This window comes from Dermacentor albipictus, chromosome 10 (genome assembly GCF_038994185.2).
Source record: "Dermacentor albipictus isolate Rhodes 1998 colony chromosome 10, USDA_Dalb.pri_finalv2, whole genome shotgun sequence".
Classification (NCBI taxonomy): domain Eukaryota; kingdom Metazoa; phylum Arthropoda; class Arachnida; order Ixodida; family Ixodidae; genus Dermacentor; species Dermacentor albipictus.
The window spans coordinates 96,775,684-96,801,624 of NC_091830.1; the positions used below are offsets into that span (position 1 = coordinate 96,775,684).

A 25,941-nucleotide genomic window follows, 5' to 3' on the forward strand; every position below is an offset into this window, starting at 1 on the left:
GAAGAGACTGCTGGAGTGGGCGGAGACCCACGAGGCACGGAAGAGAAGCCAGTGGTCATGGCAAGCGTCAAGTGCCAACCCAGAAAGGGCAGTAGCGAGACAGTGGCCAAGAATGAAGTGCAAAGGGAACAGTCTGCAGAAAATTCTACGGTGCGTGAAAGTGAGGGGGACGCGGAGGCTGCCGAGGGCGTTCTGCGACAGGGCAACTATGGCGCTGCCTTCATCGAAGAATCCGGCGAGAAAATGGACCAGGCCAGCGCCGTTTCAAAGAGACCTCGCGAAATACTCGATCAAGATGTCAGGCTTGAGCAAGACGACGGTGTCAGCAGCGAAGGGCCACCCGCGAAGGCTTCCTCTTTCTGGCGGTCTACACTCAAGCCCAAGCCGAACGTTCCGCTCGAGAGGAGGCCGACGCGAGAACATCCACCTGAGGGGCGCCAGACGCCGACCAATCCGCCAGGTGGTCGGCAGACGCCGACCGTCCCACCAGACGGGCGACAGACGCCGACTGTCCCACCAGATAAGCGGACAACGCCGACAGTTCCCCCGCGGTAGCGGGGTGCTGTTCGGTAGAAGGCTCAGTAAGGACTAGGTGCTGCGGAACCTTTAAGTGAATGATGAGTAGCGCATTTGGTAACGTCATGCCTTCGCCGTATGAGACGGAGCTTATGATGGAGCAGGGTTTTGTTTTTTGTAAGTGTGGCGGTCTTTGATTTCCGAAATGTATTGTAGTTTGTGCTTGCTCTTCTCTTTCAATGGCAAATAATCATGGAATAGCAATACGTATTGGCACGCTTAACGTACGAGGGTTAACGGCTAGACGGCGACAAGTACAATTAAGTCGCCTGATGCTGGAAAACGACATAGATATTCTTGCTGTTCAAGAAACTAAAATTGAAAGCGAAGAGCAAACGGACAAAATGGTTCAGGTTTTTAAATCCCGTTACAACACTTGTGTTTTTCATGGTGTAAGTAAGGCCGGTGGCTGTCTTTTATTTCTGCGTAATTCAATAGGTATTGTTGCGCAGAGTGTAATGTCGGCCCAAGATGGGCGATTGGTCCTATGTGATTTCTCTTTCAATAATATTGATTGGCGAATTGTCTGTGTGTACGCTCCAAACAAAATTAGTGATAGGAAATTTTTTTTTAACTTTGTTGAGTCACACCTGACGTGTGAAAGAAATGTTGTTCTTCTTGGTGACTTCAATTGTGTTTGCATGTCCGAAGATAGGGTGCCCAGTAAAATAATACGGGATGCAAGTGCGCATCAACTCTGCGCAATCGTGGCAGACTATGATTTAGTAGACGTTGGAAGTATATTAAGCGGTAACAGTGTTGTTTTTACTCATTTCCAAGGGCAGAGTCACGCTCGACTAGATCGTTTGTACGTATCAGCAAACCTTGCGCGAACGGTCACTAGCTACGCGGTAAAGCACGTGAGCTTCAGTGATCACAGCCTAGTAATGTGCACATTGGGCACGAAACATAGAGGGTCTCACTTTAACTGGGAACTGTGGAAAATGAACGAAACGATCTGAAGTGATGAATGGTTTGTCAAAACGGTAAAAGGAAAAATTGACGTAATGGAAATAGATGCTACAACAAATTGGGCTGAGCTGTGGGAGCAGTTTAAAATTGAAGTGAAAATGAGTGCGATCGAGAGGGCTTGTGTGATGCGTCATAAAGCTAAACAAAGAGAGAAAGAACTGCAAAGCATGCTCGATTATTTTCTAAACGCGGAGTGCACAATACCGGGATTGTTTTCGAAGCAGATTAGAGAAATTAAACGCGAACTTGAACGGGTGGACGCTCAAATTTACCAAGGAGCCGCGATAAGAGCACGATCCGAGAGGCTGTGGCTGGGAGAGGCGCCAACTAAGCGCGCGCTCAGTGACGAAAAGGGTTACGCATCCAAAAACATAATAAAAGAAATTTGTTTTAACAACACAATGTCAAAAGACCCAGAAGTAAATGAAATAGCTTTCGTTGAACACTACCGAGCGTTGCTCGGTAGGCAGGTGCCCGTAACAGAAGAGTTTGTGAACTCCTTTCTAACACTTCTGCCAAAATTACAAGACGAAATAAAAGAGGGACTCGAGAGACCGATCTCTGCGAAAGAAATTACAGCAGCCATAGAAGACTTGGGTAAAGGAAAGGCGCCTGGACCAGACGGCCTAGGAGCAGCCTTCTATAAAACTTTCAAGGCCGAAATAAGCGAGATACTGCACTGTGTAATATCAGAAGCTCATGAAACTAAGCACTTGCCGCCATCATTCAGAAAAAGTCATGTAGTGCTTATACCGAAAACCACCGATACGGTAAAGCTGAAATCTGTCGCTGGATACAGGCCCATAAGTCTTACGAATTCGGATTATAAAATCTACATGAAGGTGCTCGGAAAAAGGATGCAGTCAGTTATTAAATCCATAGTAGGCCCACACCAAACATGCGGTATCAGGAATAGAACAATATTGTCGAATATTCACATCGCTAGGAGTATATTGGAATGCTGTGCTGCGAACCTTGAATGTGTAGCAATGGTTCAGTTAGACCTAGAAAAAGCTTTTGACAGGGTTGCTCATAGCATACTTCTTGCCCTGCTAAAACACATTAATGTAGGTGAAGTGATTCAGGACGGAGTAGCCATGGCTTATGAGAACTGTTCCGCTCATCTAATAATCAATAAAAGACTCAGCGAAAATATACCAGTATTATCCAGTGTGCGCCAGGGGTGCCCTTTGTCGCCCTTACTTTTTGCGATTTTTCTTGAACCTTTCTGTTTGAAGGTACGAGAAAACGAAAACATTCGCGGCTACCGCCTTTTAACTCGGGAAGTAAAAATACTAGCTTACGCAGATGACATCGCACTTTTTTGCATTGACCAAGAGAGCATTCGGGAGGCAGTCAAGGATGCAAGAAAGTTTTGCAGTCTAACGGGGAGTGCCATAAGCTGGCCAAAAAGCTTAGGCTTCTGGCACGGTGAATGGGACAGCCGGCCTGCAGTGTTAGAGACAGTACCGTTCACAGATACGCCAACCAGTTATCTAGGTGTTCCTTTGGAGTACTATCGTGATACCACGACGCAATGGACTGAACAAACTGAGCGGGCTAAAGCACAAACAACGAAGTGGGGAGGCAAGAATCTGTCAATATTCACGAGAGCCACTGTCTGCAATTTATTTCTTGTCGCTAAAGTGTTTTATATGTTGCAAGTTTTATGTATATCCCGAGTGTGTGTACAAAAGTTGCACAGAGTTTTTGCTATGTTCGTGTGGGGATCAGGATGGGAGCGCATGAGTCGTCTGAATCTGTTTCACGCTGTGCAGAAAGGAGGGTTGGGTTTGTCGCATTTATTTTTGAAACAAGTTGTGTCGCGCTTCATGTTCTTGCGCGACGAAAGCGATTGTTTTTTGCGGTGCGTTATCCAGACGCGATTAGGTGACGCACTGCCAGAATATGTTGTGACGTCGTATGGCATACGTCAAGTGGTTGTCCGAGGTTTTTTGTTTGAAGTGATAAGCTCTTTCCGTTTTCTAAAAGTGCACTTTTCTTTGGAATACCTGAACACAGTCGCAAGAAAGCGATTATACCGAGATTTAGTTAATATCATGTGTCCAGTACCAATATACCGTGCAGTATATGCACTGGGGCGTGAGCAGAATGTCTTAAAAAGAGTTAAGAAAATGCCTGTAAGAGCAACAACAAAAACTTTTTTTTCATGCTACACACTGGCACGCTTCCTGTCAAGCCATGGCTGCAGGAGAAGGGGATCTTTGTACCCTGGAGTGTGAATTGCCAGATATGTCAGAAACCGGAGACAATGGAGCATATTTTTCTGGAGTGCAATGACTCAGTCTTCCTTTGGGACATTCTACAAAGGACACTAAAAAAAGAATTTCCTTTAACACCTTTTGGAATCCGTTTTTTACCGTTAGAAGAGACAGAAGGCGTGCCATGTGATATGGTGATGTTACTCTGCATGCACAGCGTGTGGAAAACACGAATGGCGGTGCGTAATGAGGATGTTGACGCAAAACCGGCCAAAGAATATTTTGCTGAAAATGTATTGTACATTCGCGAAGCGTTTAAAGCGCTCAGCGAACCACCCGAGTGGTTAACGGCATTTGAACAGCTTGCAAACATTCTTTTTTTTCTTTATTGCCTGCTTAGACATTAACACACACAAAAAAAATTCATATACACAGTGCACCCACATCAAATCAGGTGGGATGGTCGCTAAAATTTCTTGAGGCACACCAGCTCATCAAGGATGCTAACCCAGTCTGGGGTTTCGCCTTGTGCACGATACACTTCTCGTAATAGTGACATACTTTCAATGAAGTTCTCTCGCGCAGAGCACACATTCACATCAGCATGACGTACAGCCATTCTGGTTTTCCACAAACTGTGGAGGCCCAGCAACATGAACATGTCGAACGGTGGCCCGTCATCACTTTCAACTGGAAGGAACCGAATTCCATAGGGGTTTATGGGGAGTTCTTTTTTAAGAGTGCGCTGCAAGATGTCCCAGTGAAAGACAGCGTCCCAACACTCAATGAAGGCGTGTTCAATTGTTTCTGGCTTTTTACACAGCAGGCAATTGGTAGTCCAGGGTACGAATATTCCTCTCTGTTCTAGCCATACTTTAACGGGGAGGGTGTTCGTGTGTAGGTGGAAAAAGAAAGTTTTCGCAGCAGGTCTCACAGGCATCCTTTTGACTCGTTTCAGCACATCTTTTCCTGGGCCTCCACAGTGAACACTCCTATACAGTGGAATAGGTAACATGCTGTCAACTAAATCTGCGTATAGTTTCTTTTTTCTCACTGAACACAAATACTCCAGCGAAAAACGTGCGCAGAGTATTCTAAAAGATGCAACGACTTCACGATAGTAACCAGTCGCTCTTCTAGTGATAGCACTAGATGTGGACACAACAAATTCAGGCAGTTCTGTTGCCATTTTCGCCTGAATGACTGTACGGAGAAAAACATTTCTTTCATCTCGCAGGAAGAAGAACCGCGATACGATCTGTCTAATAAACAAGTGTGAGAGCCCAAGGCCCCCATTTCGAACTGTACGAAAAAGATTTGTTCGACTGGATCGCTCCCAAGTGGAGTTCCAGATGAAGATAGCAAACACTCGATGCATTTTTTGAACGTTTACACGGGACATGAACATTACTTGCAGTATGTACCAAACTTTGGCAATCAAAAAAACATTGCAAGCTGAAGCACGTGCAAACACTGACAATCCCCGGCCCTGCCATCCTTTTATCTTTTCTTTCATTGATTCTATTTGTCCGGTCCACAACTGTGTCGAGTCCCGATAGCACTCAAGGGGCACTCCTAGATACAGTGAAGGCACTGTAGTCCACTGCATACCGGCGAATTTTGTGGGTGTCGCGTCCCAGCTTCCATGCCATATCCCAACACTTTTTCCGAAGTTTATCTGGGCACCAGTGTACCTACAAAAGGATCTTGCAAGGCGGACAGCCTCGACCACGCTTTCCCTGTCTTCACAAAAGACGGCGACGTCATCTGCATAAGCTAGCATTTTAACTTCTGCGGCGTGCAGCCTAAAACCACGAATGTTTTCATCCCGTTTGACTGCCATACAAAAGGGTTCGAGGTACAGGGCAAAAAGCAAAGGAGACAAGGGACAGCCTTGCCGTACAGACGAGCGGACTGGCACCCGCGAACTAAGACACTTATTAACTATAAGCTGCGTGTAACAGTCTTCATAAGCCATTTTAACGCCATCTACAATGACGCTCCCAACATTACAGTACTGCAGTATAGCGAAAAGCACCTCATGTGACACCCGGTCGAACGCCTTCGCAAGGTCTAGCTGCAACATGGCCACCCGACCCCCAATGGCATCACAACATTCGAGCACATTCCTTGCAACGTGGGTGTTCGTGAAAATGGTGCGGCCTTTAATGCCACACGTCTGGTGTGGCCCTACAAGCTGCTGAATCACGCTTTGAAATCGTCGAGCCAGTACTTTCATAAATATTTTGTAATCTGTGTTGGTCAGACTTATCGGTCTGTATGAACCTACTGAAAGGAGCTTTTCCCGGTCATCGGTTTTCGGAATTAATACTATGTGTGAAGTCCGGAATGAGGGTGGTACTTCTTTAAATTCATACGCCTCTGAGAGTAGTCGGTGCAATATACACGCAAACTCCTGACTGAATGCCTTGTAAAAAGCGGCGCCTAGGCCGTGCGGCCCTGGGGATTTGCCTGATGGCAGTTCTTCCATCGCCCTTTCGATCTCGGATACAGCTATTGGTCTCTCAAGACTTTCTCTAACGTCGTCATCCAACCTTGGCATCTCGCTCATGAATTCACTCTCGAAGACCAGTCCAGAACGCGTCACATTGCCGAACAATTCGCGATAGTGCTCCACAAAAGCTTTCTCAATCGACGAAGCGTCTGACGTCACCTCGTTTTGAAGACGTATCTGTTGGATCTCATTTCTTGACGCGTGACGCTTTTCATCGCTCATTGCCCGTTTGTTTGGTATCTCACCCATCCATAGGCGTTCGCTTCTAGCGCGTATAACTGCTGCTTTGTATCGCTCTTCGTCGATAACTTCAAGCTCGCGTCTTACTTTCTTTACGTTTTCAGCTAATAGATCGTGACCCGCATTTTCTGCGCTTGACAGATATTCTAGCTGTCTTTGCAGCTCTCTTTGTTTCTGTAATTTATCGTGCTGAAGGCTGCTTCCTCTTTCTATTGCAATGAACTTAACTTGAATCATAAATTCCTCCCATGTGGCAGTAAAATATTCATCCTCATTTGTCATCAACTCTGTTATCTTTTCCTTAACTCTTCGCACAAATGGTTCATCATCAAGCAGCTTTTCGTTGAATTTCCACATGTTCCAGTTGAATCGTGTTCTTTTAACTTTTTCCCCAATCGAGAAGCTTACCAAGCTATGGTCCGTGAACGATTGCGGTGCGACGTTATAACTATTACAAAGGGTGATCAAGACGTCAGAAACATACACTCTGTCCAGCCTTGCTCGGCTATTTCGCTGAATGTGCGTGTACTGCGGAATGATACCATCAGTGAGGACTAGGCCCACATCTTCTAAGTTGTGGTTTTCAATTAGTCTGCTCAAAAGGAGAGCACTTTTATCCCGAACCCTATCCCTTTTTAGTCGGTCTTCCGGAGAACACACACAGTTAAAGTCACCAAGAAATATGACGAAGCGATCACATTTTAGATATTGCTCGATAGATTCAAAAAACAAAAATCGATCATTCACATTGTTTGGCGCATAAACGCATACCAGCCGCCACAAATCGTGAGAAAAAGAAAAATCTACAATAAGCAAGCGGCCAGTTTCAGAAACAGTTACACTTTCTTCAATGATACCAGCACTCTTCCGTATTAACAACGCACATCCGCCTGATGTGCCATTCGCATGGCACACGCACACATTGTAATGCGCCGTGAAAGGCGTCACCATGCGATCGGTCTGCTCTTGGGTTTCGACTTTAGTTTCTTGTAAGGCAACTACATCGAGTTCCTTCTCCATACACAAGCGGCTAAGTTGATATTGCCTCCTTCGCGCTCCAAGGCCACGAACATTTAACGTGGCAACTCTCAGTGCTCTCTCTAGTTTCCCCGCCATTTATCTGCAAAAGCAAGCCGATCGCACGGTGCCGCTAAAGAACAAGCGATCCGGACACACTGTAGAAAAAAATTGCATGCATAGCTTTTGCACTGAAAACCGCTCGATCCACACGCGTACCTTTAGAGCGTACGCGGAGCCCGATTCCAAAAAGGACGCCATGTCTTCACGTCGTTAGTCCGGGCGCCCCAGTAGGCGCCGGGTCCTACTTAGGCGGTTTTGCCGCCGGTCGTCTGTCCGGCGGGATGTTTGGCTTCGGGCGCACGGTCGCACGACGACCCGCCTGCGCTTTTGGCGGCGGCTCGTCTTTGGCCTCGTTGTCAAGGTTGCCGTCCAGGTTGCCGTCCAGGCTGCCGGTCGAGTCCCTCGCTCTTTTCATAGCCGCATTGCTTGCACTCGATTCTTCGACGTCCATCAGGGGAGTTGCCGGTCCGTGCTCCGTGGCGGCCTCCTCGGCAGTGGCGGATTTTGCGGCCGATTCTTCTTTGGCTCCTTCGTCGCATGCCCTTTGCACTGCATCTTTCGGGCCCGTAGGCAGCACTTTTACCACCTTCGTGGATTTAGCCGCCGGCACAGAAGGTGTTGCAACTGTGTCCGCCGGTGGTACTAGCACGCGGGAAGCCTCATCAACGTCAGCCTCGTCCATTAACAGGTCAGCCACGTCCTCTCGAAGCGCAGGTCCTGCGACGGATGCGTAAGTCTTAACACATTCCGTATCCTGGTGGCCGTAGCGACGGCATACTGCACATCTCGGGACGCGGCAGTCACGTCGGACATGTCCGGTGTTTCGGCACTTCAGGCAAAGGGGTGCTCTGCCCGGTACCACAACTAGGGTCTGCTCACCAGCTACACGAAGTTGATGGGGCAGGTCTTCTATGGTCATACCCGTCTTCAGAACCAGGGACACCGCCCGTGTCGACGATGCTTTATCTTGAACTCCTTGAACACGCCACTTTTCATGGAAAACGTCCGTGACCTTTCCGAACGGTAACAGAGCTGTCCGTATATCCTCGTCCGACACGTTATGAAGCATCCAATGCAGCTTCAGCCGCACGGCCTGATTGGCTGGATCAACGACAATGCACCGATGTACATTCACCTTGAGGTTCTTGGCGCTTGAAAGCCTTTTCACGCCTTCGTCGCTCTTGAAAGTAACCGCCCAAACGTGGCTCATCTGATACGCCCCTAGTGCGATGACATCAGCAAGTAGGCCTAAGCTAGCCAACGCATCTCGGAAATGTTCCACACGATACGGCCTGGCACGCACATCCGCATGCAGAAAAACTGTATTTAAAACTATCCGACCTGTCGGCAATTGAGGCAGCAAAACTTGGTATTCCGGGTCTTCTGAGGCAAAAATCCTGGTACCGCGGCCCTGCTGGGCCGCTGAAGCCGCTCCTACGGAGCTCATGATCGGCACGTCCGCTCGCTAGCGCGGCAGAAAGCCGAATCCCTGCTTGCAAACATTCAGCCTTTTTAAACCAAAATTAAACGACAAGGTGCACCCGCACATTGAACTGACATTTTTGTTTTGTAATCGCAGCGGAGAATAGCTGTGAATCGTGTATTTGTTATAAAACAGGCAATAAAGAAAAAAAAATCCTCGTTAGTATAGTGGCCAGTATCCCCGCCTGTCACGCGGGAGACCTGGGTTCGATTCCCCGACGGGGAGTGTTTTTTTTAGAGCGCAGCTCTTTGGCGTCCGTTCCTGGGTTTCGCGTCGTCGTCGGCGTCGTCGTCGTCGGCCTCGTAACCAGCTCGCCTCCGCCGCCGCGCTCCGCCGCCGCGCATGCGCCGCTGCTCCGCCGCCGCGCATGCGCGCTGTCGGCTCTCCGGGCGAGGGAGGATGATGGAAGGGAGGAGGAGAGACTGTGGAGGAGGGCTGGCTACACAAATGGCTCTTTGGCGTCCGTTCCTGGGTTTCGCGTTGTCGTCGGCCTCATAACCAGCTCCGCCCCCCTTTCATCCCCCCAGCGCTAGCAGCGACCGACTGATACCGCTTTCGTGAGTCCGCTACCGCACTCACGAAAGACGTCGTGCACTTCCTGCAACTCGCATTAACCGTCCATCGATCCACACCGATGTTAGTAGTGCGGGACTTTAATGTTGACATAAAGACAAACAGCAATTTCCTAACACTTATGCGGGAGAACATCCCGTTCCTCTCGCTCGTAACGCGTCCCACGGCTGTGACAACCTCGCGAGGCACTTGTATAGATCTCGTCTTTGAGAATCAAGCATTGGTGTACCAAGTCGAACATATATCAGTCTATTTCTCCGACCACAAAGCTTCCTTCATGACTGTCAAGAACTGTTAATGGAGTCTTTGTTAAAGGAATACGTGTGAAAAATAAAAAAAAAATTCTGTGATAGCGCATACATGTGTTGCTCGATTTCTTTGCCTCAATCTATCGAAAAGGTGAAACAGCTTATTTGCTGCGCTCAAATTTCGCATTAGGAAGTAACGTAATCGTCGGTAATTTTTTTCCTTCTTGTTTGCAGGAGCACGCGGCGGTGCACTGGGTGATCCCCCTCAAGTAGCTGTATCTATTTTTCCCCACTTGTGGGCATGATTGCGCCAACGGTTTTGCGATTTTTTTCCCAATCTTGTATATACTGCTTTAGCTGACACCTCGCATGTCTCCTCGTTAGTATAGTGATTCCATTTCCGGCCACCACAGCGGACGGTCACGGAATGTTGTGCTCCATAGGGGCGGTTCATGCGGCCCAGCCGGGCCGCGGTATCAGGCTTACGGAAACGTCTTCACAGGATTACCAGCTTGTTTTGCCGCATCTGCCATCAGGTATGACCGTGTGTAATACCGTGTTTTTGCACGGTGATTTGAAGGCAAACATGTTCTTATGCTGGGAGATTTTAACTGCGTTTTGAACACTCGAGACCGAAGCAACGAGCATGGGTATAAAGATAGAAGCAGCCAGCTATTGTCACGGATAATTGCAGAACATGATGTAGACGATGTAGAAGAATGCCTTGAAGGAGCGAGAGAAGTGCAGTTTACGCATTTTCAAGGACTGAGTCACGCTCGCCTTGACCGTATTTATGCGTCGATCGAGATATTACCATTGTGCACCCAGTATCATGTAGAACCCGTGTCGTTCTCGGACCACTGTCTAGTTAAATGTCTGATGGGAAGCAAGGAAAAACAAAACACAATTTCATGGGATTTGTGGAAAATAAACGTAAAGCTCCTGAGCGACGAATGTTTTATTCAAGCTGTGAAAGAGGCGATAGACGATATGAAAACAGAACGGATGCCCAGTGTTGGCGCACAATGGGACTTATTAAAGCAACATGTCAAAATGAAAGCCATAGAGCGATCTAGCTGCCTTAAGTATGAGGAAAAAGTCCAAGAAAGAAATTTAAGAACGATGCTCGAAAGGCTCGTTAAGGTTGAGTGTCGAGAGCCGGGCAAGTTTAAAGACGACATCCGTAGCATAATACAGAAACTCGAAGTGATGGACGAAGAACGCTATCGGGGAGCGCTCGTGCGGGCCAGAGCCGAGGCTTGGGCTGCCGGGGAGACGCCCACAAAGCGAGCGCTGGGAATCGAAAAGGACCATGCTCGCCGCAAGCACATCGACGTGATAGAGGAAAACGGTGTTGAGATAACCGATACAGAGGGAATAGGCGAAGCGTTTTTTCGATTCTATGAAAGGCTGTTTGCCAATAAATCAGTAGATGTGGAAGGTTTTAAAACAACATTCTTAGAACGCATGCCGCGGCTGTCAGAAGAAAGAAAAGCAGTTCTCGAAGCACCGATATCAATAGCAGAAATAGAAAAGGCGATAGATGATCTTAACCCTGGCAAGTCGCCCGGGCCTGATGGTCTGAGCGCGGCATTTTACAAAGCATTCAAACATGACCTTTCCTCTGAGTTGAAAGATGTCTTTGATGAGGCATTTGAGTTGGGAACGTTGCCTCTGTCATTCTCCCAAGCACATACTGCGCTCATTCCAAAAACAGAACAAAAGGATAAGCTAAGACTTGTGACCTCATACAGACCAATTTCACTAACTAACTGTGATTATAAAATACTTATGAAAATATTGGCTGGCAGACTTCAGACAGTTATAACGCAGATTGTAGGATCCCATCAAACCTGTGGTATTAAGGGTCGCTCTATCTTTACTAATATTCATTCTATGAGGTGTGTACTTGAGTGTTGTGATGCCTATCGGTCGGCTGTCGCAATCCTTCAGCTTGACCTAGATAAGGCATTCGATTGTGTACCTCATGCCATTTTGTTTGCCATACTTGAACATGTTAATTTAGGCTCAATCATCACAGACGGTATATCCATAGCGTATCGAAACTGCAAAACGCGCCTCATAGTCAACAACAGATTTGGGGGCCCAGTTGAGGTCCAGCGGAGTGTGCGTCAAGGGTGCCCAGCGAGTCCGCTCTTATTTTGTATTTATATTAAAACTTTATGTCTAGTAATTATTGAAAATGACCGGGTTCATGGTTTCCGATTACATGCGTCGGAGGTAAAGCTCTTGGCGTATGCTGATGATATAGCTGTGTGTTGTACGGAAAAAGAGAGTCTTCTGGAGGCTGTTGCGGTAGTAAGAAGGTTTGGGGAAGTGACGGGGAGCCTTGTGAATTGGGAAAAAGTGCCTGGGGTTCTGGCATGGCGAGTGGCCGTCACCCCCCAACAGATTTGCTAACGTGACATGGGTTGAAACACCAGTAAAGTACCTCGGCGTTCCACTTGAAAATTATAAGAAAACAGATGATTTATGGTTAGAAAACGTGAAAGAAACACGAGAAAAGGCGGAGAGGTGGAAAGGGGCTCATCTCTCAATTTTCGCCATAGCGACAGTGTGCAATTTATTTTTTTTTAGTAAAGTATGGTATATTATGCAAGTGTTGTATTGTTCGCGAGTGTATGTGCAGAAGTTCCATCGAGTTTTTGCTGTCTTTATTTGGGCGTCCAGCTGGGAACGCTGCAGCCGTACGAATATTTTTCGGCGGGTGAAAGATGGGGGCTTGGGTCTGGCACACCTTTTCGTGCGACAGCTTGTAAATAGATTTTTTTTTCTTTCGTGACGTCAACGACCCGTTCTTAAGAGCGGTGTGTCAAGTGCGACTTTGTAATGCGTTACCAGAGTTTGTTATCAGCAGTCAAATAATGCCTGGTACTCTATTCGGTTTTTTTAAAGAGATAGTAGTGAGTGTCCGCTTTTTGATAGTACGGTTCACGAATGACTATCTGTTCAGTGTAAAAAGAAAGAAATTGTACAGTGACCTGTGTGATGTTATTTTTCCGGTGCCTATGTATAGATCCATATACAGTAGAGGTCAAGGTAACAATGTTTTAAAACGCGTAAAAAGAATGGATGTGCAGCCAGGAGTGAAATCTTTTTTCTTCAAGCTTCACACGGGCACTCTGACAGTGAGAACGTTTTTGGAAGAACGCGGTTTTTACATGCCGTGGGGTTCCAACTGCCTGATTTGCAAAAAAACAGAAACAGTACACCATGTGTTCCTGCATTGTTGGGCGGGTGTGTTCTTTTGGGATGTCCTCCAAAAACCATAATGAAAGATTTTCCGTTGGATCCGTACGGCATCAGATATCTGCCATTAGACAATGAGGACGGCGTCCCATTTGACCTCATCATGCTCACAGGCCTCTACTGTATATAGCGAGCCCGAATGGAGGGCTTCTATTGTGACCCAGACGCACGGCCTGCGCGCCTGCATTTCCGTGAACACATGTCACGCTTTATTGAAGTAAAAAAAGGCGAAGTTGTTGTACCTGACTGGTTACCCAGGATTGAAGTATTGGCATTCCTCAAAGAATTTTAATAGGCAAAGTCAGCCAAGTTGTGCTGGTCGCTTTATTACAGAATGTTTCATTTTCTACATGAAGCGTGGAATATTTTATTTATTTTGTTTGTTTTGGTTGTGTTGCTCATAAGATGTACGAGTATGTGAAAGCTTTGAGAACTGGCAATAAAGAAAAAAAATCCTCGTTAGTATAGTGGCCAGTATCCCCGCCTGTCACGCGGGAGACCGGGGTTCGATTCCCCGTCGGAGAGTGTTTCTTTTTTCCTTCTTGTTTGCAGGAGCACGGCGGCGGTGCACTGGGCGATCCCCCCCAAGTAGCTGTATCTATTTTTTCCCACTTGTGGGCATGATTGCGCCAACGATTTTACGATTTTTTTTCCAATCGTGTATATACTGCTTTAGCTGACACCTCGCACGTCTCCTCGTTAGTATAGTGGCCAGTATCCCCGCCTGTCACGCGGGAGACCGGGGTTCGAATCCCCGACGGAGAGTGTTTCTTTTTTCCTTCTTGTTTGCAGGAGCACGGCGGTGGTACACTGGGCGATCCCCCCCAAGTAGCTGTATTTATTTTTTTCCCACTTGTGGGCATGATTGCGCCAACGGTTTTACGATGTTTTTTCCAATCGTGTATATACTGCTTTAGCTGACACCTCGCACGTCTCCTCGTTAGTATAGTGGCCAGTATCCCCGCCTGTCACGCGGGAGACCGCGGTTCGATTCCCCGTCGGAGAGTGTTTCTTTTTTCCTTCTTGTTTGCAGCAGCACGGCGGTGGTACACTGGGCGATCCCCCCCAAGTAGCTGTATCTATTTTTTTCCCACTTGTGGGCATGATTGCGCCAACGGTTTTGCGATTTTTTTTCCAACCGTGTATATACTGCTTTAGCTGACACCTCGCACGTCTCCTCGTTAGTATAGTGGCCAGTATCCCCGCCTGTCACGCGGGAGACCGGGGTTCGATTCCCCGACGGAGAGTGTTTCTTTTTTCCTTCTTGTTTGCAGCAGCACGGCGGTGGTACACTGGGCGATCCCCCCCAAGTAGCTGTATCTATTTTTTTCCCACTTGTGGGCATGATTGCGCCAACGGTTTTGCGATTTTTTTTTCCAATCGTGTATATACTGCTTTAGCTGACACCTCGCACGTCTCCTCGTTAGTATAGTGGCCAGTATCCCCGCCTGTCACGCAGGAGACCGGGGTTCGGTTCCCCGACGGGGAATGTTTTTTTTTTCCTTCTTGTTTGCAGGAGCACGGCGGTGGTACACTGGGCGATCCCCCCCAAGTAGCTGTATCTATTTTTTCCCACTTGTGGGCATGATTGCGCCAACGGCTTTGCGATTTTTTTTCCAATCGTGTATATACTGCTTTAGCTGACACCTCGCACGTCTCCTCGTTAGTATAGGCTTTCTACTTCCGGCTACCGTACGGTACGGTCGCAGAATGTCTTGCTCCGTTGGGGCGGTTGAAGCGACCCAGCAGGGCCGTGGAATCAGGTTTACGGAGTCGACTACACAGGAATACCAGCTTGTTTTGCCTCATCTGCCTTCAGGTATGACGGTTTCTAAGACAGTGTTTTTGCACGGAGACTTAAAAGCAAGACCGTATCGCGTAGAACATTTTCGCGATGCGCTTGTCAGAGTACAGCTTATGCCGGAAGTGCTGGCCCTTGGGGCCTATCAAATGAATCATGTGTGGGCGATAACCTTCAAGGATGAACACACAAAGAAAAAGATACTTTCACTCGAGGCGTTCAGCGTCAAGGAGCACCGGTGCGTCGTTATTGACCCGTGCAAACAGGATGTGCGGATGAAGCTTCACTGGCTCCTGCACACCACGCCCGACGACGAAGTTCGAACGGCTTTGGCACCTTTTGGCAAAGTTATGGAAATTTCGAAAGAGAAGTGGCGTGTATCAGGCTGTTACGAGAAGGGCTCGCACACACGTTTGGTGTCCTTGCGCCTGAAGTCCGGTTTGACGGTCGAAGACCTGCCGCACCAGTTGCGCATAGGCGAAGACAACGCACTTGTATTCGTATCTGGTAGAGCGCCGCTCTGCCTCCGGTGCCACGGCACCGGCCACACACGGCGCGAGTGCCGGGTACCGCGCTGCGGTGCCTGCCGTCGCTATGGCCACGAGGAGAGCCAGTGTGTACGCAGCTACGCCAATGTAACCGGAACAGGCGGAAGCGACATTGTGCAAGAGCACCTTATGGACCAGGCCGACGCGGAAGAAGCTTCTGTGGGAAGTGGGCATCAGGCGAGCAGGCAAGAGAACCCGCCTGTATCGTCTTCTGAAAAGGACAATGAAGTAAGAACGGAGGACGAAAAACGACAGCCGGCCCACCCAAGCACACCCGAAAGTACTCCCGAGATGGAAACAAATCTCGGAGGTAGCGCATCGGCTTCGCAGAATGACTCGGAGAACGAGGCACTACCGAAAAGTGAAAGAGGAAGTCAACCTGCAACAGCCGTTACTAAGAGACCTCATGAGAAGGTGGCTAGCGACGAGGATTGCTCCGACCCAACGAGCGCTGTGGGACCACCGCCGCTAAAGTCAACGACCACTCGTAGGAGCAGCTTCAAGCCCAAGCCGACGGTCCCACCAGACCGGTTGCAAGGGCCGCGAGTGCCTCAGCGTTAGCGGGGGGTACTTTTTTGCCTTCTTGTTGAACTGTATGTACGAGGACAATCATGTTGAGACGGATTGAGTCGAGTGTCTTCAAGGTAGAAGCCGGGCTAATTACCAGTGTGGACGAATCCGCCTGCTGTGCTCACTGACCAGTGATGTAAGTCTCCCTCGCCTGTTTTTGCGTAGCGTATTAGGTATTGTGGAAAAAAAAATACGACAATGTTCCCAAATCTTTCTGCACTTCGTATTGCAACGTTGAATGTACGGGGATTGACAGCAAGACGACGGCAAGTGCAAGTTAGTCGCCTAATGCTCGATAATGACATAGATATTTTGGCTATTCAGGAGACAAAAATCGAGAGTCAGGAAGCAACAGACCGGATGGTCGAGACCTTTAAAGCAAGATATAACGTTTGTGTGTGTCATGCTGCTGGCAAGTCCGGAGGATGTGCCCTTTTTTTGCGCAATAGTATAGGAATATTAGAGGAAGCAGTCCTCACCAGTGAAAATGGTCGGCTAGTCCTGTGTGATTTTTCTTTTTATGAAGCTGAGTGGCGCCTTTTGCGCATCTACGCCTCGAATAGAGAGAGGGAGCGCAAGGTTTTCTTCGAGTATGTTGAACCGTTTTTGTCTTGTGAAAGGAAAGTTGTGCTTCTTGGCGATTTCAATTGTGTATGCTTGCCTGAGGACACAGTCAAAAATGTACCTATCAGAGATGTGAGCGCTGATCTATTGAACACAATTACACAAGAAAAATACATGTTTGATGTGGGGGATGTACTCCGTGGTAATTGTGTGCAGTATACGCATTTCCAAGGTGCGAGTCATGCCAGGTTAGATCGCGCATACATTTCAGCAAGCCTTATGCCATTATGCTTCAAATACATGGTAAAGCATGTAAGCTTCAGCGACCATAGTCTGGTCATGTTTGAAATAGGCACGAAACGAAAAACTTCACAGTTTAATTGGAATCTTTGGAAGCTTAACGAAAAGTTGCTACATGATGAAACTTTTATGCGGGCAGTGACAGAAAGAATTGAAGCTGTTAACTCTGATAAGTCTGACAGGATTGGTGCGTTGTGGGAGGAATTTAAAATCGATGTTAAAATTACTGCAATTGATAGAGCATGCGCACTGCGGCAAAAATCTAAACAAGAAGAAAAAGAACTGCGAAATACTCTAGACTATCTTTTAAACGCTGAAACCACAATACCTGGGCTGTTCTCAAAAGAGATTAAAGAAGTTAAAAGAAAGATGGAAGCCATGGAAGCTGAAAAATATAGAGGGGCCGTGATAAGAGCGCGGGCTGAACGGCTCTGGCTGGGGGAAACCCCAACCAAGCGTGCACTGGGAGACGAAAGATGCTACGGCGCAAAGAACGAAATCAAAAGAATTTGCTATCGTGATGAAGTCACGACTGATCAAAATGTAATTCAAAAAGCATTTGTTGAAAGATACACGGGTTTGCTGGGGTGTAAGATACCTGTACACGAAGGCTTCTTTACAGATTTTATGCCACTAATGCCGAGGTTAGACGACGATGCGAAAAAGACACTGGAAGCTCCCATTAGTGTAAATGAAATCGAAACAGCAATAAAAGAGTTAAGTGTAGGAAAGTCGCCTGGGCCTGATGGCCTTGGCGCGTCATTCTACAAAGCTTTTAAACAGGAATTGGCTGAAATACTCTACCATGTTATTAATGAAGCGTATGACAGCCGTGGAATGCCTCCATCTTTTAAAACAAGCCATATTGTAGGAATACCTAAAACAGATGACCCCTCGAAATTACTTTCGGTGGAAGCATATCGGCCGATAAGTCTTGCAAATGTTGATTACAGGATATTCATGAAAGTATTAGCTAAAAGACTGCAAAGCGTAATAACGTTGGTAGTTGGTAAACACCAAACATGTGGCATAAAGGGGAGGACAATTTTTACGAATGTTCATACAGCTCGAAGTGTACTGGAGTGCTGTGATATGGTACGCGGGCACGTGGCGATGGTACAGCTGGACCTTGAGAAAGCCTTTGATAGGGTAGCGCACGAGGCGATCTTTAGATTACTGGAATATACTAACGTTGGCAAGGTGGTCCTAGAAGGGGTAAAAATGGCTTACACTGATTGTACTACTAATCTAATAATTAATAAGACATTAAGTGATCGAATATCCGTTGTAACTGGTGTGAAACAGGGAGATCCGATTTCAGCATTATTATTTGCAATGTTCTTGGAACCTTTTTGTCTTAAAGTGCAGAACAACCAGAATATACGTGGTTTCCGTTTCTTCACGCATGAAATTAAAATCTTGTCTTACGCAGATGACATTGCAATTTTTTGTGGAGACAAAACAAGCATTACAGAAGCAGTAAAAGATGCCAAAGAATTTTGTAGCTTTACTGGCAGTGCCATAAACTGGCAGAAGTGTTTAGGTTTCTGGCACGGAGAATGGGAAGATAAGCCAGAATTCTATGAAAGCATAAAGTTCACAACTGTGCCATCCAGCTACCTTGGTGTTCCGCTTCAATATTATAAAGATGCAACGAGCCAGTGGGCAGAGCCAACTGAAAAAATGAAAGCGCAGACATCAAAGTGGGGCGGACGAAGTATGTCTATTTTCACCCGTGCGACTGTGTGTAACTTGTTTTTGGTAGCGAAAGTGTTTTATATGTTACAAGTGTTGTGTATATCAAGGATTTGTGTGCAGAAATTGCACAGAATATTTGCTGTTTTTTTGTGGGCATCTGGTTGGGAAAGGATGAGTCGTGTAAACTTATTTCATGCGGTGGGGAATGGAGGTGTAGGTTTATCTCATTTGTTCTTGAAACAGGTCGTGTCGAGATTTGTGTTCTTTCGCGACCAAAGTGACGCGTTCTTGCGCACTGTTATTCAACTGCGATTGTGTGATGCATTGCCTGATTTTATTGTTACGTCACACACGCTATCTAATGTAGCTGTGAAAGGATTTATGCGTGAAGTTGTTGATAGTGTCCGTTTTCTGAGAGCGCATTTTTCAGTAGATTATCTGTCAGATGTTTCCAGAAAGAAGCTTTACAAGGACCTTATTTATGTCATGTGCCCTACACCAATTTATCGTTCAGCATATCATTTAGGACAAGAGCGGAATGTGCTGAAGCGTGTAAAAGGTTTCCCTGTGAAGGCTTCTACAAAAACTTTCTTCTTTATGTTACACTGCGGCACACTACCTGTCAAACCTTGGCTCCAGGAAAAAGGTATCTTTGTGCCTGGGAGCGTGAACTGCATCATTTGTAAAAAGCCAGAGACACTAGAGCATATTTTCTTGAATTGCTGGGATTCCATATTCTTATGGGACATCCTACAGAGAACTCTCAGAAAAGATTTCCCATTAACGCCTTTCGGGATAAGGTTTCTGCCTGTTCAGCAAACAGAGATGGTGCCGTATGACCTAATAATGTTGTTGTGCATGCACAGTCTCTGGAGGACGCGAATGGCGGTCAGAAATGCAGACCAAGTTGCACGACCAGCAAAAGAGTATTTTGTTGAAAATATTGTATATGTGCGTGACGCATATAAGTCTTTATGCGAGCCCCCAGAATGGCTATGGATCTTTGACCATCTCACGACAGCAAAATACCTTTAACCAAGCTGTATAATGTGTAATACAGCCGATGTTTTTATCGCCTCATTTCATTGTGAATGTGCTTTTCCTTTGAATTCAAAATTGTGAATTGAGTCATTCCATGTTTTTTCGTATTGTATCGCTAACAGGCAATAAATAAAAAAAAAATCCTCGTTAGTATAGTGGCCAGTATCCCCGCCTGTCACGCGGGAGACCGGGGTTCGATTCCCCGACGGGGAGTGGTTTTTTTTTCCTTCTTGTTTGCAGGAGCACGGCGGTGGTACACTGGGCGATCCCCCCCAAGTAGCTGTATCTATTTTTTCCCACTTGTGGGCATGATTGCGCCAACGGTTTTGCGATTTTTTTTCCAATCGTGTATATACTGCTTTAGCTGACACCTCGCACGTCTCCTCGTTAGTATAGTGGCCAGTATCCCCGCCTGTCACGCGGGAGACCGGGGTTCGATTCCCCGACGGGGAGTGTTTCTTTTTTTTCCTTCTTGTTTGCAGGAGCACGGCGGTGGTACACTGGGCGATCCCCCCCAAGTAGCTGTATCTATTTTTTCCCACTTGTGGGCATGATTGCGCCAACGGCTTTGCGATTTTTTTTCCAATCGTGTATATACTGCTTTAGCTGAAACCTCGCACGTCTCCTCGTTAGTATAGTGGCCAGTATCCCCGCCTGTCACGCGGGAGACCGGGGTTCGATTCCCCGACGGGGAGTAGTTTTTTTTTTCCTTCTTGTTTGCAGGAGCACGGCGGTGGTACACTGGGCGATCCCCCCCAAGTAGCTGTATCTATTTTTTCCCACTTGTGGGCATGATTGCGCCAACGGTTTTGCGATTTTTTTTCCAATCGTGTATATACTGCTTTAGCTGACACCTCGCACGTCTCCTCGTTAGTATAGTGGCCAGTATCCCCGCCTGTCACGCGGGAGACCGGGGTTCGATTCCCCGACGGAGAGTGTTTCTTTTTTCCTTCTTGTTTGCAGCAGCACGGCGGTGGTACACTGGGCGATCCCCCCCAAGTAGCTGTATCTATTTTTTCCCACTTGTGGGCATGATTGCGCCAACGGTTTTGCGATTTTTTTTCCAATCGTGTATATACTGCTTTAGCTGACAGCTCGCACGTCTCCTCGTTAGTATAGTGGCCAGTATCCCCGCCTGTCACGCGGGAGACCGGGGTTCGATTCCCCGACGGGGAGTGTTTTTTTTTTTTTTCCTTCTTGTTTGCAGGAGCACGGCGGTGGTACACTGGGCGATCCCCCCCAAGTAGCTGTATCTATTTTTTCCCACTTGTGGGCATGATTGCGCCAACGGTTTTGCGATTTTTTTTCCAATCGTGTATATACTGCTTTAGCTGACACCTCGCACGTCTCCTCGTTAGTATAGTGGCCAGTATCCCCGCCTGTCACGCGGGAGACCGGGGTTCGATTCCCCGACGGAGAGTGTTTCTTTTTTCCTTCTTGTTTGCAGCAGCACGGCGGTGGTACACTGGGCGATCCCCCCCAAGTAGCTGTATCTATTTTTTTCCCACTTGTGGGCATGATTGCGCCAACGGTTTTGCGATTTTTTTTCCAATCGTGTATATACTGCTTTAGCTGACAGCTCGCACGTCTCCTCGTTAGTATAGTGGCCAGTATCCCCGCCTGTCACGCGGGAGACCGGGGTTCGATTCCCCGACGGGGAGTGTTTTTTTTTTTTTTTTCCTTCTTGTTTGCAGGAGCACGGCGGTGGTACACTGGGCGATCCCCCCCAAGTAGCTGTATCTATTTTTTCCCACTTGTGGGCATGATTGCGCCAACGGCTTTGCGATTTTTTTTTTCAATCGTGTATATACTGCTTTAGCTGACACCTCGCACGTCTCCTCGTTAGTATAGTGGCCAGTATCCCCGCCTGTCACGCGGGAGACCGGGGTTCGATTCCCCGACAGAGAGTGTTTCTTTTTTCCTTCTTATTTGCAGGAGCACGGCGGTGGTACACTGGGCGATCCCCCCCAAGTAGCTGTATCTATTTTTTTCCCACTTGTGGGCATGATTGCGCCAACGGCTTTGCGATTTTTTTTCCAATCGTGTATATACTGCTTTAGCTGACACCTCGCACGTCTCCTCGTTAGTATAGTGGCCAGTATCCCCGCCTGTCACGCGGGAGACCGGGGTTCGATTCCCCGACGGGGAGTGGTTTTTTTTTCCTTCTTGTTTGCAGGAGCACGGCGGTGGTACACTGGGCGATCCCCCCCAAGTAGCTGTATCTATTTTTTCCCACTTGTGGGCATGATTGCGCCAACGGTTTTGCGATTTTTTTTTCCAATCGTGTATATACTGCTTTAGCTGACACCTCGCACGTCTCCTCGTTAGTATAGTGGCCAGTATCCCCGCCTGTCACGCGGGAGACCGGGGTTCGAATCCCCGACGGGGAGTGGTTTTTTTTTTCCTTCTTGTTTGCAGGAGCACGGCGGTGGTACACTGGGCGATCCCCCCCAAGTAGCTGTATCTATTTTTTCCCACTTGTGGGCATGATTGCGCCAACGGTTTTGCGATTTTTTTTCCAATCGTGTATATACTGCTTTAGCTGACACCTCGCACGTCTCCTCGTTAGTATGAGTCCACTTCCGGCCACCGTTGTGTTCGGACGTGGGTAACATGGGCTCCCAAGGAGCGGATTCAGCGGCCTTTTCAAGCCGCGGAAACAGGTCTTTTGCTTCGGTCGACCAGGACTACCAAGTTGTATTGCCTCAACTGCCAACAGGTCAGGTTGTTACGGATACCATTTTCCTTCACGCGGATTTACGTGCGCGCCCATACCGAGTGGAAGATTTTCGCGATGCCTTGGAAAATCTTGGAGCGCTTCCCGACGTTATCGCTCTGGGGGCGTACAGGATGAATCACGTTTGGGCCGTGACATTCAAGAGCGCTGAAGCAACGAAGAAAATGTTGTCAAAAGGTGAATTCCGAGTGAAGAGTCGTCGGTGCCTGGTAGTTAACCCCAACGACCAAGGCTTACGAATGAAGCTGCACTGGCTTCTTTACGGGGTCAGCGATGATGAAGTGCGTGCGGCCTTGGCTCCGTATGGAAAGGTTACGGAAGTAACGAAGGAAAAATGGCGCGTAAGAGGTATCACAGAAAGAGCATCGACAACCCGCCTAGTGACCATGAAACTGGGAGCCGGAGTCACTATCGACGACGTACCCCACCAGTTGCGTGTAGGAAGCGAACTCGCCCTAGTTGTTGTGCCGAACCGAGCACCATTATGCCTTCGTTGCAACACCACTGGCCACATTCGACGTGACTGCCGTGTACCTCGCTGTTCCCAGTGTAGGCGTTTCGGCCACACGGAACTAGACTGCGTGACCACATATGCGAGCATCACCGGAAAAGCAACGAAGGACGCGGATGCAGAGCTCTTAATGGATGCAGCAGACGCCGAAGAAGCCGCTGGTGGGCGAAAGCAGGTCGACACAAAGAGCGCAAATGAAAAAGTTGCCCCTACCGACGCGTGGAAAGGTGTTTTCGCTGATAACACCACACCCCAGACAAATGGAGTCCCTGTGACGCCGGAAACAGAAGAGGCGGACAAAGTCAAACCCGTTGAAGCAGCGTTGAGTGAGGAAGCAGAAGCCGTCGCACAGCCCATGGAACTTGAGCCTGGTGCTTCTACCAAGAGACCGCGCGACGATGCAGGCAACGAAATGGGCAAGCCCAGTGCAAGCAGCGGAGAAGAACCGCCCACCAAGACAGTCGTGAAGACCGGCCTTCAAATGGGCAGACGGCCCAGCTTCAAACCGAAACCCAGCCTCCCTCCTGACCGGAAAACTGAGGGAAATAAACCCTCGTAACAACGAGGGTCAACGCATAGAGCAGCGATTCCACCACTTCTGAACACCGAGCACCTACCATGGCGTCAAGTCACCTAGCTACAGAGCCACAGCAGCATCCACCCGAGGACTGCTGGCTGGACGCGACGTTGTCCGTCGCCGGAAAGAATCGACCGTGTGGCAACATAAAAGATCGAGGTAAACTCCATGCCGTCCACCTGTTTCAGATGAACCATGACACTTAACCTTAAAAGGCCCCTTCGTCTAGGCACTTTAAACGTTCGCGGTTTGGCTTGCAAGAGACGCCAGTACCAATTAAGCCGGCTTTTTCAAGAAAATGATTTAGATATTGTCGCCGTGCAAGAGACAAAGGTGGAAGGTCAGGAACAGACGGACCGCATGGTGCAGCCATTTAGAGCAATGTATAACGTCTGCGTATGTCATGCGGTGGGAACTTCTGGAGGCTGCGCACTCTTTATTCGTAACAGTGCTGGTATTGTAGAGGAACAAGTTATTATATGTGGAACTGGCCGATTTGTCATACTTGATTGTTCCTTTTCTGGCTTTAAGTGGCGTATTTTGTGCGTGTATGCTCCAAATGATGAATGTGCACGTAGAATTTTTTTTGAACAGCTAGAAGAATACCTGAAGTGCGAGCGGTACCTTATATTGATGGGGGATTTCAACTGTGTGTGCAGAGCACAAGACCGAGCTAAACAAATGAAACGAATGGATACGAGCGCACAGTTTTTAAACATACTTGTGAATGATTATGAATTTGAAGATGTCGGTATTCTGTTATCGACAGGCAAAGCTTCCACTTATACGCACTATCAAGGTGAAAGTCATGCGCGATTAGACCGAGCTTATATTGCAATGCAGCTCGTGCCATTGTGTCAAAGTTACGAGGTAAAACATGTATCCTTTTCTGATCATGGTCTAGTGACGTTTGATTTAGGGCAAAAACGAAAAGAAACGAAATTTAATTGGGATCTTTGGAAGTTTAATGCCAAACTGCTCGATGATGGAAGCTTTATCAGAGATATAAGTGAAATGAATAATTCCTCTATGACAGCGCAACCTAATCACTGTATTGAAACATGGGAAACTCTCAAAACTGATGTTAAAATAAAAGCGATTGGAAAAGCAACTGCACTACGCCGCAAGGAAAAACAAGAAGAAAAAGAACTAACCAGCGAACTAGAATTTCTCATGTCTACAGAATGTCAGAACGCTGGATCTTGCATGAAGCAGATAAAGGAAATAAAAAGTAAGCTCGAACTTATCGACCAAGAACGATACAAGGGAGCGATGGTACGAGCGCGAGCGGAACGACTGTGGAATGGGGAAACGCCTACTAAACGGGCGCTAAGTGACGAAAAGAGATACGCGACAAAAAATGAAATACAAGCAATAATATATCAAAACGAGGAAACGTCCGAACCCACAATGATAGAGCAAGCATTCGTAGATTATTATCGTGAACTGCTTGGGAACAAGAAAAAAATAATAGAAGGATTTGAGCGAGATTTTCTTCATTTAATGCCACGTCTCGAAGATGACATTAAAGCAAGCCTGGAATTTCCAATCAGATTGCGAGAAATTGAAGACGCCATAGATGGACTTGGTGCAGGAAAGGCTCCCGGGCCTGATGGTTTAGGTGCGCCCTTTTATAAGGCTTTCAAATGTCAACTCAGCCAATTATTGCATAATGTCTTCAAGGAAATGTATGCAACACAGCGAATGCCGCCATCGTTCCGAACCGCTCATACAGTGCTAATCCCTAAGTGCGAGGACCCGGTTAAACTGTTGTCAGTAAAGTCTTATCGACCAATAAGCCTCACGAACTGTGATTACAAAATATTCACGAAAGTGTTAGCAAAGAGACTTGAAAGTGTTGTAACGCGACTAGTGGGACCGCATCAAACATGTGGAATCAAGGGCAGAACAATTTCCACCAATACTCATGTAGCTCGCTGTGTCCTTGAGTGCTGTGATGCTCTCTCATGTCAGGTTGCAGTGTTGCAACTAGATTTGGAGAAAGCGTTTGACAATGTGTCACATGAAGTACTATTTTCAATATTAGAATATGTTAATGTCGGCGGACTGATATTAGGAGTAAAAATGCAGTACTCAGAGTGCAGCACACGCATCATTATAAACAAGAAGTTAAGTGAACCAATCCAGCTTCTCTCCAGTGTGAGGCAGGGATGTGCAATTTCGTCATTACTTTTTGATATTTACTTAGAACCTTTCTGCTTGAGTTTAATAAATAGTCAAAGTGTACGCGGTTTTATGCTTGAAACGACGGAAGTCAAGGTCCTCGCATACGCTGATGACATTGCTGTCTTTTGCAAAGATGCCGAAAGCATCAAAGAGGTGGTTAGGTTGACTGGCAAGTTTTGCAAGGAATCTGGCTGCAAGATCAATTGGGAAAAGACCGTAGGTTTCTGG

At 47.4% G+C, this 25,941-nt stretch overlaps 2 protein-coding genes and 8 non-coding genes across 10 annotated transcripts; 8 read left to right on the forward strand and 2 right to left on the reverse strand.

Annotated features, from left to right (window-relative positions):
- Positions 1-4,144: 4,144 nt before the first annotated feature.
- LOC135921446 (uncharacterized) lies at positions 4,145-5,378 on the reverse strand. The gene has a single exon (XM_065455808.2). The coding sequence runs from the start codon at positions 5,284-5,286 to the stop codon at positions 4,237-4,239; it is 1,050 nt and encodes a 349-aa protein (XP_065311880.2). The 5' UTR covers positions 5,287-5,378; the 3' UTR covers positions 4,145-4,236.
- A 2,468-nt stretch (positions 5,379-7,846) lies between these two features.
- LOC135921440 (uncharacterized) lies at positions 7,847-9,063 on the reverse strand. The gene has a single exon (XM_065455803.2). It carries the CDS (start codon positions 9,050-9,052, stop codon positions 7,847-7,849), a length of 1,206 nt encoding a protein of 401 aa, XP_065311875.2. The 5' UTR covers positions 9,053-9,063.
- A 178-nt stretch (positions 9,064-9,241) lies between these two features.
- On the forward strand, positions 9,242-9,313 carry TRNAD-GUC (transfer RNA aspartic acid (anticodon GUC)). The gene has a single exon. It is a non-coding gene; the product is annotated as a tRNA-Asp (tRNA).
- Positions 9,314-19,842: 10,529 nt separating this feature from the next.
- On the forward strand, positions 19,843-19,914 carry TRNAD-GUC (transfer RNA aspartic acid (anticodon GUC)). The gene has a single exon. It is a non-coding gene; the product is annotated as a tRNA-Asp (tRNA).
- A 168-nt stretch (positions 19,915-20,082) lies between these two features.
- On the forward strand, positions 20,083-20,154 carry TRNAD-GUC (transfer RNA aspartic acid (anticodon GUC)). The gene has a single exon. It is a non-coding gene; the product is annotated as a tRNA-Asp (tRNA).
- A 170-nt stretch (positions 20,155-20,324) lies between these two features.
- Positions 20,325-20,396, forward strand: TRNAD-GUC (transfer RNA aspartic acid (anticodon GUC)). Its single transcript has one exon. It is a non-coding gene; the product is annotated as a tRNA-Asp (tRNA).
- Positions 20,397-20,805: 409 nt separating this feature from the next.
- On the forward strand, positions 20,806-20,877 carry TRNAD-GUC (transfer RNA aspartic acid (anticodon GUC)). The gene has a single exon. It is a non-coding gene; the product is annotated as a tRNA-Asp (tRNA).
- Positions 20,878-21,290: 413 nt separating this feature from the next.
- Positions 21,291-21,362, forward strand: TRNAD-GUC (transfer RNA aspartic acid (anticodon GUC)). The gene has a single exon. It is a non-coding gene; the product is annotated as a tRNA-Asp (tRNA).
- Positions 21,363-21,778: 416 nt separating this feature from the next.
- TRNAD-GUC (transfer RNA aspartic acid (anticodon GUC)) lies at positions 21,779-21,850 on the forward strand. Its single transcript has one exon. It is a non-coding gene; the product is annotated as a tRNA-Asp (tRNA).
- Positions 21,851-22,019: 169 nt separating this feature from the next.
- Positions 22,020-22,091, forward strand: TRNAD-GUC (transfer RNA aspartic acid (anticodon GUC)). The gene has a single exon. It is a non-coding gene; the product is annotated as a tRNA-Asp (tRNA).
- Positions 22,092-25,941: the final 3,850 nt, after the last annotated feature.